This window comes from Bidens hawaiensis, unplaced genomic scaffold, assembly GCF_021521415.1.
Source record: "Bidens hawaiensis isolate Kalapana, Puna unplaced genomic scaffold, B.hawaiensis_p1.1 tig00036699_1, whole genome shotgun sequence".
In the NCBI taxonomy this organism is placed as follows: Eukaryota; Viridiplantae; Streptophyta; class Magnoliopsida; order Asterales; family Asteraceae; genus Bidens; species Bidens hawaiensis.
Window position 1 is genome coordinate 87,221 of NW_027505422.1, and position 20,485 is coordinate 107,705.

At 34.4% G+C, this 20,485-nt stretch overlaps 2 protein-coding genes across 2 annotated transcripts; one reads left to right on the forward strand and one right to left on the reverse strand.

Annotated features, from left to right (window-relative positions):
* Positions 1 to 9,071: 9,071 nt before the first annotated feature.
* Positions 9,072 to 12,522, forward strand: LOC143613108 (reticulon-like protein B1). The gene is made up of 5 exons (XM_077086914.1): positions 9,072 to 9,320; positions 10,046 to 10,226; positions 10,300 to 10,441; positions 10,554 to 10,623; positions 12,199 to 12,522. Exons 1-5 carry the CDS (start codon positions 9,116 to 9,118, stop codon positions 12,363 to 12,365), a joined length of 765 nt encoding a protein of 254 aa, XP_076943029.1. The 5' UTR covers positions 9,072 to 9,115; the 3' UTR covers positions 12,366 to 12,522.
* Positions 12,523 to 12,697: 175 nt separating this feature from the next.
* Positions 12,698 to 17,500, reverse strand: LOC143613106 (golgin candidate 4-like). Its single transcript, XM_077086912.1, has 15 exons — positions 17,363 to 17,500; positions 16,981 to 17,079; positions 16,647 to 16,754; positions 16,328 to 16,444; positions 15,978 to 16,116; positions 15,839 to 15,903; positions 15,389 to 15,556; positions 15,198 to 15,275; positions 14,939 to 15,076; positions 14,541 to 14,837; positions 14,380 to 14,445; positions 14,092 to 14,294; positions 13,274 to 13,328; positions 12,997 to 13,182; positions 12,698 to 12,913 (listed from the first exon to the last, which is right to left on the reverse strand). The coding sequence occupies exons 1-15, from the start codon at positions 17,498 to 17,500 to the stop codon at positions 12,803 to 12,805; spliced, it is 1,968 nt and encodes a 655-aa protein (XP_076943027.1). The 3' UTR covers positions 12,698 to 12,802.
* Positions 17,501 to 20,485: the final 2,985 nt, after the last annotated feature.

Here is a 20,485-nt window from a genome sequence, read left to right on the forward strand (position 1 = left end):
CATGTACTTTACTAGACTACACCACATGTTTTCAATAATCATCAAGTAAAACAAAGCTTCTTCATAGATTTTAGATGGTAAATGGAGTTTAGCTCATAATGAGCATGGTGATTAACATTAGGATGGGTGATAATAACAAACACATGATTAAACTAGAACAATCTAACCAAATGTAAATGAGTCTTCCTTCTTAATGATGATGATGATGGTTGATGGTGATAACCTCCAAGCCTTCAAACTCTTCACTAGATCTTCAATATGAGTGTTAGTGTGTGTTTTATAAGAGAAAACCGGATAGAACTCTTTTCAAGGCACACTTCTCAAATGACACAAGATCCTCTATTTATAGGTTGTCTGGAGAGAGAAGCACGGCCCCGTGCTTTATTAAGCGCGGCCTATGTCTACGTGTCCCATTTGCATGTTGTCAGATCGTACATGATGACTCACCACGGCCCCGTGCTTCCTGAGGCACGGCCCCGTGCTATTTAGTGACATGTGCTAATTCTTTTTTTTCGTTTCTGAAAGGTAACCATGGCCCCGTGCTTTTGTTCTCAGTTTTTTGTCTTTTCTTGTAGATTTTTGTCTTTTCTGGTGTTCAGAAAAATGGGGGGCGTGTTTCTTGAGGCATGGGGGGCGTGTTTCTTGTTTTTCTTGTGTTTTCTTTTAGTTTTTCTTCGTCTTTTTGCTTGTTTCTTCGTTTGGGGATTGGTTTCACCTGAAATTACATTTTATTATGATAAGTAGCCTTTTGTGCTATGTTATTTAATAGAAATTACAGTTTTTAAAGATTATTTGATGCCGAAAAAATGGATAATTTTATGTACATTAGCCAACACTTGACCCATGTAACCATCAAGCTTGGACCTTTAGGGCTTACAATGTTCAAAACTAGATCTAGGGTTTATTTTATGAGCCATATCTATTCTTGGGTTCGTTACGTTCATTTTAACATCAAGTTTATAACTTTATGGTTTATTTAGGCCCGATCTACTCTAGGGTTAAGTTTTATTGCAAACCGTTCATAAAAACGTAATCTTTAAGATAAAGAACATACCTTTACGTGTTCGTTAGGCTACGGTTTAGCTTGGTTATGAACTTAAATCTTGTATCTTGCTTGTACGTTCAAGATCGATCAAGAATCCAAGTTCGGTTTGTTCTTGGATCTCTCTCTCTCTCTCCTCGCGACCGATTAAAGAAGGTTATGTGTGTGTTTTAGAGTGTGTAGGGAATTATGAAAGGTAGAAATGAGGATTTAGGGTTTTTGGGAGGTTTAAGGGAGTATTTATACTCTCTTAAGCTCATGGACCTAAGGCCCATCTCATCCCTTATTCCATCTTTAATTTCCCAAGTCCATACACTTTATAATATTTAATCTTAATTAAATATTGACACACGATAAACGAACATAAATCCTTTTATTTATTATTATTAAATTCAGGATTTACATTAGGGTTTCTTTTTCCACCGGTGCCACATCTCCCCAAATCCAGCGCTGGCCGTCCATGATTTGAGGTGTATCTGCCAACCGAATGTTGTGCGAACAATGTCACTGTGGCCTAATTAGTGCTCCATTCTTTTTGTAAACTTTCTTTTCATTTGTTAATTCCTAATATTTCCTATTCAATTAGTCAGTTTGTTTGATTATCAAATTAACCTTATCTAGATCTACAGTCAAATGTTGTAATTTTGGAACGGTGTATAACAAATTGATTGCGAAAATGAGTTTTTTGGTTGTTAATTTGAAGATTACAAGTTTATTTTTATGTTTGCGAGCTTGATTCAGAAACTTGGAGTATGCTATAAGTCCGAAAATGATCGATGGGAATTAGAGAAGATAAGATCAATAAAAGATGAAGAAGCCACTATTTTCTTATGGAAAGGTGAGTCTATTAGTATCGATAAGATTTTGTAATTTTTGCCTGCCATCGACATAAATATACCTCAAATTAGAAAAGAATAATGTCAAAAACCTTTTCAAATTTCGAACACAAACTCTGCTCAAGCAAGCTATTCAACCCGGTTTGCTCGTTATCACGTATACTCGAGAAAAAAGTGTGCTCGCTATAATTAATGGTTTTACAAATAAAAAAAAGTCTGCTCGAGCAAGCTATTGAACCGGCTTTGTGTAACATCCCGAATTTCACATAAAAACATTTAATATATATTATTATTTCGATGGAAAAGTTTACTCGAGTTAGTAAATTAATAATATAATAATGAGGGAAAGATAAGTAGGCTAAATAGATGGAATTAATCATGGACTAAAAAGGAAAGATGGGCCCTAGGTCCATGGGCTTAAGGGAGTATAAATACCCCTTAAACCCTAATCCTTTCCATTTTCATCCATCTTATCCATAATATCCCCTACACACTCAAAACACACACACCTCCTTACCACTTACGGCCGAGAGAGAGAAGCGGGTCAAGTGAGATCAAGCAAGCACGTGTTTTGATAAATCTTTGATATACAAGCTTAATACAAGATCAAGGTTCATAGCCAAAGCTAGCCGTAACCTAGAAACATCAAAAGGTATGTTCTCTACGATTAAAGGTTACGTTTTTATAAACGGGTTGCCATGAAACTTAACCCAAAAGTAGATCGGGTCTAACTATTTCAAAAAAATGCAAACTTGATAATTTAAGTGGACTTAATGGACTCACGGTTAGATACGGCTTGTTAAAGAAAACCCTAGACCTAGTAAAGAACGTTTTATGGTTAAAGGTTTGAGCTTTATGCTAGAAACGGACTACATCTTGATGACGGATGTAAAACGGTTAAGGAGATTAGGAGATAGGAATTTAAAAGTGTGATTTTGGACCGATTAACCGTTATTTGAGCCTGAACTGGGTGTAAGGTTAGGAAAAATCTGAGCTGAAAGCATCAGACTAAGGTTCTCGGTGACCTGGGCCTCCGTCTAGGGTTCTCGATCAATGCGAGAACTCGGTCAATTTGAGTTCTCGTCAACGAGAGTTCTCGGTGACCAAGAGTTCTCAGTCACCAAGAGTTCTCGGCAACCATATGGGTTCTCGGTAAAATCAGGGTTCTCGGCCATCCAGTTCTCTGTTGGGTTTTGGGCTTAAGTCCAGTTGGGCCCAGATACCATAATGGCCAGTTGGGCTCGAATGGTAGACCGTTGGGCCTGAATTAACTAAGCCCACATGAATGCTAACCTCATATCCTCAGTCAAACAAAATAGCCCATTATCTTGAGTTAAATAACAAGCCCAACTTAGAAGATGTGTCGGTTAACTAAAATACCAACTAAATTAATTATGTGATTAATTAACGAATATATATATATATATATATATATATATATATATATAACAGTTAGCCGTGCATAATTAAAGAAGGGGATAATGATTAAAGGCGAACGCAACAGGATCCAAGTGAGTTTATAGCCCATTCCTTGTTATGTTTTCGGGGCTGTGTGCGTACTCGATGTGATTAGTTAATACACTTACCTTAAGTGGTAAGTGTATGCCTATTATGATATATGTGAATGTTATATAAGAATGTTTGACGGTACATGAACGATCTTAGGATATTGCATGTACTGTCAGGAGATAGTTGGATGATGTGATTGTTTATATATATATATATATATATATATATATATATATATATATATATATATATATATATGTTGTATGTATGAAGTATGTACATTATAGAATATGAGTATGAAAGAAACTATGTAAATTTATAAAAGAAAAGGAAAGTATGATATGAAGGAATTGACGGTAAAGGGTGGCAGACCCTAATAATATCTGTGAGGTTATGGGGTGAGAGGCTCTTTAAGGGTGGCAGACCCTAATAATATCTGTGAGGTTATAGGGCGAAAGGCTCTTTAAAACGTAAAAGTATGTATGTAAAGAAAGATAAATATGAAGTATGAAAGAAAGAAAGTATGAAAGTAAAAATGAGAGTATATACTTACGTATGTATGAAAGAAAGTAAAGAAGGACAAGTATGTAATATAAGAACGTATTGTATGTTGATTGTATTAACTAGAACTCACTCAACGTAGCTGACTTTTAGTATGCACGCATGTGAGTAGAATGAGGTAGTTAGCTTGAGGAGGATACATGGCAGGGTTGGACGAAGTTGGCATCTGAGGATTTTGTTATGATGTTTTATTACTGTATTTTACGTTATGTTTAAAAAGACAAATTATGGATGATTGTAACGAATGATTGACTATTTTATTATTCCGCGAAAGTTTTTAATTAACTCTGATATTTAGAACTGCGTTTATGAGTAAATCCAACGTTCCAATGTGAGGCACCGGTAACGGGGCCTTACACTTTGCTCATTATCAAGTATACTCAAGGAAAAGGTGTACTCGCTCTAAATTATGGTTTTATAAATAAACTAAGTGAAAATAATGAAAGTAGTATAACAAGTTAGATTAATAACAAATTATATTAATTAAGTAGAACATATGATTACAGTTTAGATTAACTTATTAATAAACAGCAAAACACAAAAAAAATTAAAAACTGGAAAACATAATAAAAAACTAACTTTAAGCCTTGAACGATTTATTGAATGAAGAAGGATGTGAATATTATTATGATTTATAATGAATAATTAACCATATTTTGAGATATGTTTTGATATAGAAATCCTACAAAATATAATTTAGATGTTATCTATAATAAAGAATATATTATATATAATTAATAATATATTTTGTTTCTTTATATAAAAGGTTTTAATTTATTTGTTAAAAAAATCCGGATTTATGGTTTTAATTCATTTAAAATTCTGTTTTGTATAGAATATCTATAATATAGAATTCAAATATATAATTATTTTAATTTAAAGTTTTGTTTTAATATATTCAGATATACAATTATTATAATATAATTATGTTTCTTTATATTAAAATTTAGTTGTTAATAAATAAATTCCGGATTTATGGTTTTTTATAATGTCTTGCTACAATAATGATTTTTAATAGATTATACATTGAGTGGCAACTGATTTTAGTAATTATTAGATGATAGTTTTGTCTACAATCATAATTAAACTGAAACTTCAAAATTGTTTTTAGTCATGTTCTGTTGTAATGAAAATAAAAATATAACTGCACTATAACTCAGCTGATGAAAGATTATTGCAGTATAAGTGATAAGATGGAATAATGCTTTCTTTTCAACAAACAATTTGAGTAAATAGCTGACTTATGAATGGTCAATGCTTTGGTCTTTGATATGCGGTTGATTTGAAGGCGAGCACATTCGAGTTCTGTATGTAGGGTGATATAACGCAGCGGATGATTTTGAGTAGTCTCTTTGAAGCTTCCACTATAATTCAGTTGATGAAAATTTATTGCAATATAAGTGACAAGATGAAAGATTAAAACTTCAATTTTCTGCAGAGTTTATCATAGTTATCTGCAGAAATCATAATTAAATGACATAATTAAACTCATTGTAGGTTAATTGTCTTATAAATATTAAATTGTATTTACTCATTTTCTACTACAATGATAAATAAAAACTAATTGCACCACAACTGACTTGATGTAAGTTTATTAGAATATAAGTAACATGATGGAAGTTTATAACATGATTTTCTGCAATGTTGTAAAATATTATAGAGTCAATTAACGAAGTATGAAAACAAATATCAAATTTGATTCAAAAGTCAATCTAATCGATTTAAGATCCTACAATCAATTAAAGAAACTCGAAAACAAATATCATCGTTTTGAGAATTTGTGGACTTCCTCTCCGTTATCAGATAGATTAGTAATTGTAGAGTTAGGCTTTAGGTGAGAGGAAGAAGAATTGGGATTATAACCCGAATTATAACGCATTTTCTTAAACCGATACTCAGACCTATGGATAGTGCTCATGACCCGCGAAACTAAAAGGAGAGATTGAATGAGAAGCCAGAATTCACGAGTGGAGCAATCTGGTGGCACGAGAGGGAAGGGGGCGACATAAGGCCTCCAATTTTAGGCAATTATCTTTACTATATATATTGCGTCACTCATGGGTAAATTAAGACACTTATTTTTAAGTAATTTACAAATCTCAAAGCATGAGGTACAACAATAAATAGGGACAAAAATGTTATTGTTACATTAAATCTCACTTGCATTTAAAATTTTTTCAAAATAATTACAATTTTCATCCCTTAAAGTTACAACATTGGTACTTAATCTTATACTTATATATTATTTTATTTTCACTTTTAACTCAACTACCCCATGATTTTTAAAATGTCATAACTTTTTCATACATTAATGATGTGGTGTAAAACCCACATGTTTTCCTAATAGTTTTTATGTTATTTTGTGCTTAAACGTTAACGAATATCAATAGTTCTTACGTGAATTTACACGTTTGTGTATGTGATAGGTCACATATTGAAGAGAGCGAGAAAACGAGTTAAATGAAGAAAGAATCAGCTTAAATGGAGCTCGGATGAAGTCAGTATGTGCGTACAAAGATAAACGAGCTGGAAGTCGAAAAACGTCGGAAAATGGCATGGCCGAGCTACGCGACCAGGTCATACCATTCAAGCAGCATGTGGTGGACTCCAACATGTCCCAAGGCTGCCAAGAACAGCCTGAAATCATAAAAACGTCTATTTTGTCTTCTAGTGGGCCTTGTAGGCTTGTTTTGACATATTTTATATTAGGAATGAGGTGTTTAAATATATATTTAAACCCTAAAACCCTATGAACTATTTTTGATCATCTTTCCAGCCATCACATCTGCTAAAGTCGAAATACCAAAGAGGAGGAGCTTCCAGATCGGAGTTTCATCAACCGGTTGTCGGTTTTGCTTGTTTTAACGTTTGTGAGTTTGTTTTTAAGTTTTAGACTTTGAAACAAGTTCCAATCAGTTTTTAATGAATAATTTGAGCTTAATTATCATTATTATCTACTGTTCATTCATCATGGTTGGCTAAATTTGTTTGAATCGCCTAGGTTTGATGTTTAATGGTTGATTTATCACTTTTCGGGTGCTAATTTCGTGTTTGATTGACATTTCTTTGGCCCTTCTAAATTGCAAAATCAAAATGCAAAAAAATGCGGGCAGGGTGGAGCTCGGCAGAGGGATTAATTCTTTATAACGCGCTCTATTTTGTTTTGACAAATAAGCCAGCAACCGTTGACGTTTTCCCAAAATTTTCCGCAGACCTCTCTGAGATAAATAGTCTTTTTTGTGCAATTCCAAATGTGAAGTAAGTCTCCGTATCTTATTGGTGAAACTTACTACTTGAAATTCAACAGATCCTCTGTTTTCTTTGTTTTCTTCTTGTTCTTTCAAAAGAATTGAAATAAATGAATTTTTTACCATAAAATAATTTGATACTCCCCTTTTTGCAGATATTGATTTTATTGATCAGTAATAATAAAACGGGTAACTAAATCAACTAAAGTGTTGGTAGCTTCTAGCCTCGAGCTGGTTTAGTTATTGTAAAGTTCATAATTTGTGATGCTATTCCATGAACCTTGCTGCCATTAGATGTATTTTAGGTTGCATGAGCCCCGAGTAGTTGATTATTGCATGAATTTGTTTCGTGTAGTCGTTAATTGCTAGTTTGGTTAATACTGAGTGTGTTGATTGATTGTGGTAGACGCGTGCCATTAGGGTTTATGTTTCTTGAATCATTTAGGTCAGTAGGATCATCCTCTTTGAGTTGTACCAAAACCTTAGGGGTTAGCTTATCTCTCCGCTTTAGTTGATTTAGTTACCCGTTGCGAGACCACGTGCGGTTTTCTACCCATCGACTAGGTTAGTTTGTAAGTTGAGTTATTTTATCCTTATTATTGAATTACCCCTCTCTTCCTAGGTTTATAGTTAGCTCGAGCGTGAGGATTGTGATTTTGATACGGACCAAGTAATAAATCATTAGGGTACGTAAATAAACAACCATAAATTAAAAGCTAAATAGACGTTGTTAGTGTTTTCTGGTAAAACTGACCGTAGGGACCCAGTTGCCTTGATTACATCTATCTTAGTTCATCTTTAGAAGCCGGTTTCAAACACTTTTTAGCACCTGAGCCGTCCTATACCCGTTAAGTCATCTTACCTAGGTGATTCGTTTTCTTATTATCGTTAAATCCCGTTAAGTTTACAGTTAGTTTCGTTAAGTTTCACCGTTAGTTAAGTTAAGTTAGTTAAGGAAGTTTAGATATATAAGTTAAAAAAATATATTATTTAGGCAGGACTTGAGTAGGGTTAGGAATCTGAGCCGCCTCACGTGTCTTTGTGTTCGATACTCGGACTTCCTTAGTTTTACATACGATCGGTACACTTGCCGGTTGTGTGAACTTAAGTTAGGATAATCCGTTTAAATTTAAATCTTAGTTGTGTGTAGTAGTTTTCATATATACATTTTCGCACATCAGTTAATATTTTTAAAATAAATGACATCATAAAAACGAGAATTTTATTATCTTTAATTTGAGTATGATATTACTATAGTTTTTGAAGTAAAAAAAACAATTTATACAAAAGTGTTTGCGGCTCAGTTTTGATGATTTTAAATTAAACCATTAGCCAACTTTACACGTTTTTTTTATCGTCGAAAATCGAAACTAAACTGTTTAAAATTAAAACCCAACTAAGTCAGACCATTACCAACGATTAGGTTCTGATATAGTTTGTACTTCAATAAAAAAAAATTGAGTTTAAAAGTTAAAATAAGAATTATTAATCTGCATGTACCTTCACTTCAAACTAAGCATCAACTAATACATTATTAAGAGAATCATACTATGAACAAAGATAACTTTGGTCACATAAATAATAAACCTTATTAGAATAGATAGAAGACGAAATCATAACAAGAACAAAGACTATAAAAAACATACTGGAAATTAGGCTAAATTAAAGTTGTAATATACGAGTTTTGCTTGTATTAAATAAAACTTTGTTTTAACTATATTTTAACTATGTCTAATATAAATTATAAAAACATATATGATACTAAATATGTAAATAATCAACATCCATCCGAGCCGCTCCGTACACGTATATAAATCCAATTTGGGCAAAATTAGGTCAACTGTTGTTGTCTGTCTACTTACTGTAAACATCAACTGTTAGGGTTTGTGATTTGATTTGTTTTGTTTGTTGTTGGTGATATGGCTGAGCACGTTGATGAAATCGACCCGCGCGAGTCGACGATTCATCGTGACGATTCTTCTTCGTCCGATTCTGATTCGGAGAAAAAGAAGCAGAAGCACGATGATGACGTGAAGAAGAAGCATGATGCTTCGATGAAGGCTAAGATCTACCGGTTGTTCGGAAGGGAGAAACCTGTTCACAAGGTTTTTGGTGGTGGAAAACGTAAGCATGCTTGAGAATCTAAGCTAAAAATAGTAGTTAATTAGCGAGTCAACCTTAGTTATTTAAACCGAGTCCAGCTCGGTTAAATAATTGAGCCAAACCGAGCTGAGCTAATGATCTAGCTGCCCTAGCTCGGCTTGGCGAGCCAATTCATGCCTTATATTTAAGATACATTTATGTTTTTTTTTACTCGGATTTTTTAGCTGCCTTGAACTTTTGTACCTGTTATTAGTTAGCGTTGTTCAAGAGCCGGGCAAGTTCAGGCCCAGCCTCGGTTTCAAAGCTGCTCAGCTTGGTTTCAAACCGAGCCATATGGACAACCTTAGTTAACTACGTTTATGTTTTGTTGGCCGTATTTGTTAGCTACCTTGAATTTTTTTAACTGTTGTTTGTTCGAGTTCATGGATTTCTATCCATTGTTGATGTGTTAATTGGTAGTTGGTGTAGTTAGTTAATTAGTAGAGCAAGTTACTTTTACATGTTAGGTGTTATGAAGTTAACCTAAAAAGATTGTCAAGACTCTGTTTATGTTATTTACGAATACAGATTCAGAATTATTGTTTACTTCAGTAGATGACTGCTGATGTTTTAGGCAATTTGAGAAGCAGGACACTGGTTTTGAGTCTCCTTAATTCACCAATGTTGCAAAAATTACATGGCGTCTTGTAACTCCTTGAAGCGGTTTTAGTCGTTCTGACACGCTGTTTTATTATGTATATATGCAGCTGCTGATGTGTTCTTGTGGAGGAACAAGAAGATATCAGCCAGTGTACTTGGTGGAGCAACTGCAGTGTGGGTGTTTTTTGAACTGCTCGAGTACCATCTCCTCACTTTGCTTTGCCACGTCTTGATACTTGCCTTTGCTCTTCTCTTCCTGTGGTCCAATGCTTCTAAGTTCATTAACAAGTGAGCTTTATGTCGAGTAACTGGATCTTAACATTGAGATCATTGACTATTTGACTGACCGGCCTGTTTACAGGTCTCCTCCACGTATCCCTGAGGTTCGAATTCCTGAAGACAAGTATCTTCAAATTGCTGCTGGATTAAGGAATGAAATTAATCGGGCTCTTGACTCTCTACGAGACATTGCCTCTGGAAGGGATTTAAAGAAGTTTCTTGGTGTATGTTGTGTGATCATTCTTCTCCCTCCCTTCGTTCTCATTTGACCGATTTTTCTCTGCTTTTTTTCCTAACGCTTTTTAACCATCTCCATGCGGCGACTTGTATTGGCAGGTGGTTTTTGGACTTTGGGTTCTATCTATAGTAGGGAGTTGGTGCAATTTCTTGACATTGTTCTACATAAGTAAGGACTATTACTTCTTACTTATTATTAGGGCTATAAACGAACCGAACCGAATGAAGCGTTGTTAATATCCGTTCGTTCAACATTAAACTTGTTCACGAATGGTTAATGAACGCTATCCGAATGGAAAATCTTGTTCATGATCATTCGTTAAGGAATTAAACTTGTTCATGAACAGTTCACGCACGCAAGCAAACATGTACAGTGTAAGAAAAACAGCAACAATCTTAATCCAAAACATCATACATAATCACCTTAATTAAATATAAAGTTATGCACTTGAGATAATGATAATCATAAACATAATCATCACACAATCAACGGTTTTATTCAGACAAGTTAAATTTGTTGTTAGTTAAAACAAGACTTTATAAAACAAACCATTAACGAAACAAACTGAACATAAAACAATACAATTATAGAATTTATTTGCTAGGTTGGTTAATACAAACAAAATATTTTAAAATTATAAATTTAACCTTTAACTAATGAACATAAATGACACGCTACCCATAGCTATTAAAAGCGCACTGGGCGCACGCCTAGGCGCTAATTTAAGGCGCAGCGCAGGTGAAGCGCCTGGTGGCGACCGAGGAGTGCTTCTGGCCAGATTCCGGCTAAAATCTGAAAATTCCGACCAGATCCCGGCTAAAACCTGGAAATTCCGGCCCGAAATAGAGGAGAATTACCTGGAAGGAAGCGGATGAAAGCCTTTTTGGTGTTCTCATTTTCTATACATGGGGTTTAAAGTTTAAAGTATAGAAAAGCTGCAACAAACAAGTTCATTTTGATTTATATTATAAAGTAATACTATAGCTGCTTATTGTTTGCACTTTGCAGCTCTGCTGCCATTGCAGCAGTGTGCTACAGTAACTCTAAGATTATCTAAATAATGATAGGTTAATTTAAATAATTGTTTAATTTAAAACTATTTGTTATTGAATTATTAAAATAATATTTGAAGGTTTTATGAATCTTTTTAGCTTTCTAGTCCCTATATTTTATAAGTAATTTTTAACTTATTGTTTAATTTTTAAATTTTATGCGTATTACATAATAGCTTTTGCTTTTTATATATGAATAATAGTATTATTTTTCTAATACATATCATATTTTTAATCTTTTTCATTTAAGTGCGCTTTTTTTTCTTTGGCCCTCGCTTTTTTTGCGCTTTGTGCCTAGGCCCTAGGTGAGACCTATACACCATGAGTGCGCCTAGCGCTTTTAATAACTATGACGTTACCGAACGTTCATGAACACAACCTTTGCTCATGTTCATGTTCGTTCATTTAACTAAACAAGCAAAATTTCTTGTTCGTGTTGGTTCATTTATTAAGCGAACGTACGTAAACAAACTTCCCACCAAACAGTTCACGAACTATTCTTGAGCGTTCGGTTCTTTTACAGGCCTACTTGATATGTTAGGCAAAATGGATTTTTGAATGTTCTTCCTCTTGTGTTTCTTTTATTAGATACATGATATTTGTGGGGGAGGATGTAATCAATATAATTCATGGTTTTTCTTTTTCTTTTTCTTGAAGCTAAAATGGATTACTTGATATGATTGGAAAACAGGTTTTGTGCTTCTACACACAATTCCCGTTCTGTACGAGAAGTACGAGAACCAAATTGATGCGTTTGCGGAGAAAGCGATGATTGAGATCAAGAAACAATATGCAGTGTTTGATGCCAAGGTTGTGAGTAAAATACCGCGTGGGACACTGAAAGAAAAGAAGGGGTAGGATTCTGGTTATCACCAAGTATGAATGTTGTTGAGTAGTTATATTTGTGTTGTGTAGTTTTCAAGTCGTGTGATCCTGATCTTGTACGCTTTAACTCGTGTTTGCTTTAATTAAGTGACCGTCGCAGTATTTTTTGACTAGTAACTTAACTTTTGAGAATATTACTGCACAAGGTTTAAGACTTGGTTTTAGTAAACAAAATCATATTGTTTTGAGAAGCTATCATGTAAAAGTGTTTGGTGATCAGAGATTATAAAAGCTTTTACATCTAAAATGAAAATATTTGGTGTTACAATGTTCAATCACTTCAGAGGTTCTGGTGTTTCATGAGCTTATCAGTAACATCATTCTTTTCCAACAACAAAAACACACCCTTACAACTTGTATACAAAAGAATAAATTGAACATGGCTATATGCAAACCAAAACCCTTGCTAATTACTTCATATCTGTCGAAGTACTCGAACCTTTACTCGTATCACCGTTCTCTCTCTTTTCCCTTTCTTCACCCTCTTTTAAAAGGAAATCAACCCACATGTCCGCAAACGACTGCAACAGTTATAAAATTACCACCATATCAGCCAGTAAATCATTTGATTATATTATTCCACAAGGATGAAGTGTTTTATTACCTGGTTATCTAATGCAGCTTGTGGGAGATTATCCGTTGAGGTTCCTCCTAAAATGCCACCTACAAGACGGCCTGGTAGACCAAAAACACCGCGAACAACACCTTTGCCTGCTCCTTGTTGGGCAACCCCGATTCGTTGTTTTTCTTCTTCAGAGAACCCTAGCATGCGTACCATAAGCTCCAGAACCTAAAACCTCATGTGTTCAGTTAACGTGTTCGTATTTCCTTTATTTTTTTGTATACGTAATTGTCTACACGATTTCTAGAATTAACCTCACCTCCTTACTGTGGTTCCTCTGAAAGTAAGTCACCAATAATTTAATCACAATACGCCTGCAAATATTGCAAGTCATTAACATGCAAAAGGTAAATATAATTTAACAGCCTATCAATAGCACAGAGTGCTCTCCAACTTGGGACGCCTACTTTGAAAATTAAGTAATAATGATAACTAATCAGTTGCTCTGAAAGCAAAAACATCACTAAAAAAACCCGCAATAGTGCATATGCTAACATCAGATGAAATCAACCTACTTCATCCTGATCGGCTGATTGTCCATAAAAAGCAGTATATCATAACCTATTGTCTCTTCGTGTTACTTTTTAGCTCACGAAGATTTCACAATAGCCTACAATTTCAAACCAAGTCGAATATGATGCAGATTATCTCCTAATTTGAATTAAGATTTTAAGATCTTTTATTATTTATGTTTATCCCGTTTCCTAGTTTATCTTTTTCATTGTTTAGTATAAATAGGGATCAATGATTGTCTATTTTTAGTTATTGATTAGAGTTTAATTTATAAGAACATTGTTCTTCGAACCTTTGGTTCGTTTTATCATCTTTGATTAATCATGAGTCTCTCGAGCCATTAATCGCTTCCGAAACTGCATCAGAATATTTCCCTTAAAATGATTCAGAATACTTATATCAAAACGGTTAATAGTAGTTGTTTGGTTCGAACATAAGATATGTCCTGACAAAACTACCATGCATGATACATGCACACAAAGATCAGAATTTCCCAAAGCTCATGTAAACCAATTCAATTAACAATAACCTGTAAGCAGAAAGAAAAACAATAATAAAACTAACCTGTCAACAGAAAAATCAGAGTCCATGGACATTCTATTAAGTCTAGTCATGCTTTCCTCTACAACACGGCGTAGTTTCGCGTTGTCTTCCTCTAACTTATTTACTCTCCCTTTTCCTTCTGCCAATAGTCTTTCAGTATGAGAAAGTTTCTCCAAACATTCCTCCTTTTCCTTCTTTGTTGTCTCCATTTGTTGGAATGCCTCCTGGTGAGGGAAAAAAAAGAGCTTGTAACATATTTAATTAACAAGAAAACATTAAACTAAATATCACCAGAGTGAAAAAACTAACCTTCAATCTCTCAGAAAGTTTAATAGATTCTCCTCTTGCAGAAGCCAATTCCCTTTCCAAATGTTCCTGATCATATATAGAAGCATAAATAAGTTTTACATAACCGAAACTATTATCAACATCTACTCAAATACGATACAATCTAGAACAGACATGGATACCTTAGCTTCTATTTCAGCATAATATTGACCAAGAGCAGTTTGAAGATTTAAAAGTTCAACGTTCTTCACATCTACGATGCTTTTAAGACTAGCCACTTTCTTGTTTAAATCATCGATGGTTTCCTTGGACTTCTGAAGCTCAATGTTGTTTGTCAACTTAACCTCTTCTTGACCGGCAATTGCTTGATTCAACGATTTCTCCAAATGTCTTATTTGAGCTTTTAACATTTCATTATTTTCTCGTAACCCTTCAATGATCTTGCTGTCTTCATCCATCTTTTCAGAGTCTTCAGACTCCTAAACAAATTCAGACCACAAGAAACAAACATACAAAAGAACAAATGACACCTACTGCGCATAAAAATAAAATAAAATACAACGAAAACATGTTTTTAAACCTTCTCCAATAAATGCTGTTTAAGCCGATTCAGCTGCTGTAATGCCTTGTCCCTTTGCTGAGCTGTCTCCTTCAAATCTTTCTCCATTTTCTGAAGAGATGACTCCAGTTCGTCTTTGCCAACAAAACTTCCAGATACCTGCTGCACATAATTTTATCATCAAAAATCAGAAGTTAGATTGGGAACACACATGTACAAAATTTAAAGAAAAAAAAAAAGTTTTTTTCGCACCAGGGTTTTATAGTTACAAGAAACTAACCTCATGAACACCATTTGAATTTGAGGACAAAGATTTACTAGCAACTTCCAAAGCAGCCTTCAGTTCATTTTTCTCTATCTATAGAAAACAGATAATTGTAAAAAAAACAATGAGCCGTGTGCCATATTCAACAAGAGAGCATTGTGTTCCAGTTTTCAATATAATTTCCAATTCTTATATGAAGATTTAACCTTAAGATCTTTGTTTTCTTTTTCCAATGATGCCACTACTCTTTTAAGACTCCCTGTGGCATCATTTGCTTCTGCATTTTCCTTTTTATTTAACTCCATCTGCAAATGTCTTACTTCAGATATTTTTTGGTTCAGCTCATCTCTTAATTTATTCATCTCTGCTAACATCTGCAGAAAAACAAAAAGTCATACCACAGAAAGAAGTCTAAGATTAAGAACACTAAAAAAGCCAGAACAAAACTGAAAATTTCCTTAGTAAACTGAGAACTAAAACCTTGCACTCTGTTAATGTCAGCAGAGTACTAAAGTTTTCTCCTGTAATACTTTTATAGCTCTATGGAGTATGTACTTTCATGTAGTTAATCTTTTTACGGTAAAAAGGTACACCAAATCATGGATCTTTGTGTGTGTCAGCTCGTAAAAATCTTTAAAAGCAAATGTAGAACTTACATTTTCTTTATTCGCCTTTAAAGAATCATGTTCCTTGTAAGAAGATCTGTTAAGTTTTTGTTCCTCTACAAATGAATATTAGCATCAGAAAAGAACCTCACTACATGAAAATGTAATCAGCAGTCAAATTTCTACACACCTTGGATCTTCAATTGCAAGCTTGCTGACATTTCACGTTCTTTGTCAAGTTCGTCTTGTAACCGTTTCATTTGTTGCTCATGTGTTGCTTGCAGTGTTGCTAGAGAATTGTTTCTTTCTTCCAGTAAATTAGATAGCTCCTAGAAGTTATCAGATATCTGTCGTCAAATTCATTCATTATGTACTAAAAAGCACATGATGAAAACTAGGATGGTAAGGAAAAATAAGGGCATCAAATTTCTATGATGTATCATCTACTTGATTACAAAGGCGAAAGCATTTACTAACATAACAGAATTATGTAATCATGATGAACAAATCATTCATATAATGTGCACAAGGAGGTGTTACCTTTTCACTGCTTTCAGTGCTTGAACTCCCTATCTTAAGTTGGGTCGTTTGTAATGAGTATGCATCTTCTTTCGATGTGACACCATTCTGCATTCTCTTTCCAAAAGATCGGTTTTTCTGCTGTTAAGTAAGTTAATATTAGCATAAAGAACTGGAAGCTAGTAAGATGTAGAAGTAAAAAAACCAAACAGACACATAACAAGGGTGAACCATGTTTTCAAAGCATGCTGAACAGGTAGTTGTATATACTCAACTGATCACGAATGTATCGCAGTCCTAAACAAATAGAAAATTACGTAACTGCTAACTATAAGCATACCTTGTTTCCAGACGGGCTATTAGGTGACGCCTTTAAAATCTCGCTTCTAGATGCATCAAGGTTTTTCTTCAATGAACTATTTTCATCATTCAATCGAGAAATACGATCCTGCTTAAGAAAAACACAGTAAGACATTTAAAGCAAAAGAATTACATTGAAATATAGAGGTGAAAAGCCGCTTTGCAAATTGCATAAAAGAAGAATTATGACTAAAGAAAGAATAGGAGGTAACACTAAGAAAGCACATCCTAAAACTGCTTCCACAACTGATTTGAGGATACTATTAGTACATTTCATAAAAGAACATAACAGACACAAGAAAACAAACAGGTACCTCTCTTTCTTTTAGTAAAGCTGCATAATTAAGTGATAGTGCCTTGATCTGTGCCTCGGATTCCTGAAGCCTCTTGATCTCTGCTTTGTAGTGTTCGATCTGGAGCATAGCATCGTTTAAAAGAGAACTGGTAAGTCTCGAAAAAAGTTCAAATTTTCATGAAGATTACTTTTAGTTGCATGGATGAGGTATCATCTTTGAATGCCATAAGAAATCACTCACTTGGATAAGGCATTCAGTGAATTATATATAAAGCACACTGAACTGCGATTGGTTATTTATTACTCGTAGCCTAGAGCAGTTAGTCTAATCAAGGAATCGGAAGAAAGTAAGTTTCATCGATGTCAAAACCCTAACAAATGAATTAGGTTAATTAATATACCTCTGAATCAAAACCATTGGCGATTGGATGATCATCGGAGTGATAAGAATAAGAATGATCGTCATCATCATCGTGAACATCCAGGGCGATTTTGTTTAGGTTTTCTTTCAAATTCGCAAGAGCCGTTGTGCTCCACATCATAATAATAAACGCACAATTGGCGTGTACAGATCGGAAGGAGGATTATCAAACGGACGTCCGTCGGTTAGGTTAGGTTAGGTTACTAAGTAGATCTGATATATGTATCATCATCATCACCATCACCATCACCATCACTGTTTCTTTGTGTTTAATAACATAACATCATTTTTATTTACGTTCTGGTAATCTTTACCTTTTTTTCAATATAACAAAATGGCAAAGGGCTTCATTTATGTTTACACGGTTTTTTAACAGGCATCCTTTGGCAAACTTAATAACATAAAACATCATTTATACTTAAAAACTCTATCACATTATGTCCGTTGACACTAACCCAGTTAAGTATTTTCATTAAATTTGGTCATGTGCAATGCACATGTGGGTATATTTGTAAATTTAAAATTAATTTAATCATCAAAACTATATTGTAAAAACATATAAAACACAATCACCACACACTCACATTCTCTCTCCCTCAACCACCACCATCACCAAACAACCACTGACTGTTGTAACCACCACCACCTACCGTAATCACCACCCGTCGTAACCACCACCTACCGGTCCCGTCGACGCCCCCATTAAACCACCCTCATCTACGCCTTGATCGCCACCGTCCTCCTCCTCTCGGTCTCCATCCTCTACCTCCGCCTGACCTCCATTATATAAACTAAAATTCTCTCTCTCTCTCTCTCCCTCTCTCTCCCCCCTAAACACAATCTCCATCTCAAACTCTCTTATCCTAAATCACGACTGCAGTCACCCCCCCACACAACACACACACCACTAATAACCATCGTCCCCGGCAGACTCTCCAGCATCATCGGCTCTCCTCCAACGCCAACGCCAACGCCATCCTTCTTCTCCCAATGTTATGCAACATCAAGTTGAGTAAAACATCATACGACACTAATTAGATACCCAAACCACCAAAATCAACCACTCACCAATCAATTGAAGATATTGTAAATATTGCCACATAGAAGCCACTTTCTGACCAATCAACTTCAAAGGCTTATTACCCCTAAATCAAACAACCACCGGCTAAGAGCGTCCATCGTTGTGCCGGACAAAGCTTGAAAGGGTTCAGATCTAGAAAACACAATGTGGCCGGAAGGAAGAAGCAGCCAGAACTGGTTTAGTGGTGACTGGTGGGTGGTTTCGGTTCTAAGCGGGGGTGGGGTACGGTGGCAGGGGTCCCGCTATCCTAGTGGTGTAAAGACAAAGGAGAAGAGAGAGGGATAATTAGGTGTTTTCGGCGACGGTGGCTATGATGTTGGATATGAATGATGGTAGTGGTGGTGGCCTTGAACTTGAAAATAATGGCTGGGAGTGTGGATTAAGAGAGAGAGAGAGATTTGGGGAAGAAGATGGGTTAAAAAGAGAAATTTTTTTATTTATTTAAAGCCCAAAATTTTAAGTCAATTACACAAATAACCCCTGAGAGGGTAAAAAGACTAAATTGCCCTCACATGAGGTGCACATGACTGGATTTAACGAGAAAAACTAACCCTCGTTAGTGAAAAGGACGAACCATGCTACGTTTTTTGACCATAAAGGATGTTTTCTGTCATTAAGTTTGCCAAAGGACGTCCATTGAAAAACCGTGTAAACATAAAGGACGCCTTTTGCCATTTTGTCTTTCTCTTTTTTTTTAAATGGAAAACTGTTTAGGTTTTTTTTTTAACGGGGTAGCTCAATGACACAAGCTGTACGGAGCCCTTTCAAGTTATCTCTAGTTGACACTTTCGGAATGGGGCGTTAATATCTCCGTTTTGGGGCGATAAATCTTTAGCCCCCACCCCCGCCCGACAAATGGGCGAAATGTGGGGGCAATGAATTATTGTCGCCCTGCTTCACCTTGGTTTTATTATTATTATAATTGTTTGTGTGTGGTATATATATAAACTAGCTTTAGAACCCGTGTAACACACGAGATGATCTAAATAAAGAAGTTACAAATAAAGCAATATATAATTTATATAGAAAAATGTGTTACATCTTTGCTTGTATCATTATACACAAATTGATTTTATTTATAATCATAAAATTATTTTTTCAAAAAAAAATGAACTTAAGAAAAAAAATAATGCACGTGCAAAAACATACACAAGAACACTCCGTCTATTGGAAATTTATTCTCAATATCATGTATGTATAATTGAAAGAAATTTGGTTATGAACCAATTTCGGAGAATACTTCTCATATAATAATAGTTTTGAGCTACATCATTAAAAAGATTTTGATAAGTTTTAGAGACTTCTCGACTTTACCAATTGACAAAATAAAAACATGTTAACCCGTTCAATTTTGTGAATGTTTTGTTTTACTTGAGCATAATTTTGTACGACATGCTTCACATACAACATTCTGATCACTATTAAAAAAAAGTCAATGTTGACACAAATGTTTCGAGTTTGATAAGAGTTTGAAGTATTGATAGGCCTGGAGGTGGCATATCAGAAGTGGTTATCATTTTTCTTAAACTTTAACAGTCATGTGGAAAATACTCAATGTGCAAAATCCCGAATCGTTTGACTATTTTCAAAAATGTCACTAAAAATAAATTCGAAACTTAGTCAAATTTAAAATTCTAACTTTCATTTGTTTTTACATTTTCAAGTCAAAACTTTGAACCCGTAACAAGTTTGACGATAAATCTATTTGCATTCTCAAAATTTTAAAAATATTTAGATTACCCTTACACATAACAAATTTGAGCCACATGTTGTTAATTTGTACCAAAAGATCTATCTATCAACATTTAACCCGTAACAATCAAATTTAAGTTTCACAAAAAACTCGAATTAATCCTGAAACTAAATATGATAAACTTTATTATATTTGAAAGTGATTGATATATACTATACTTATAATTTAACTATGTATAGTTTACTAAATTTACCGAAAAATTAAATAGATAGATTTAAATCATATATTTTTTAATTTATAAATTTATATGACAATGTATAAAAAAACCA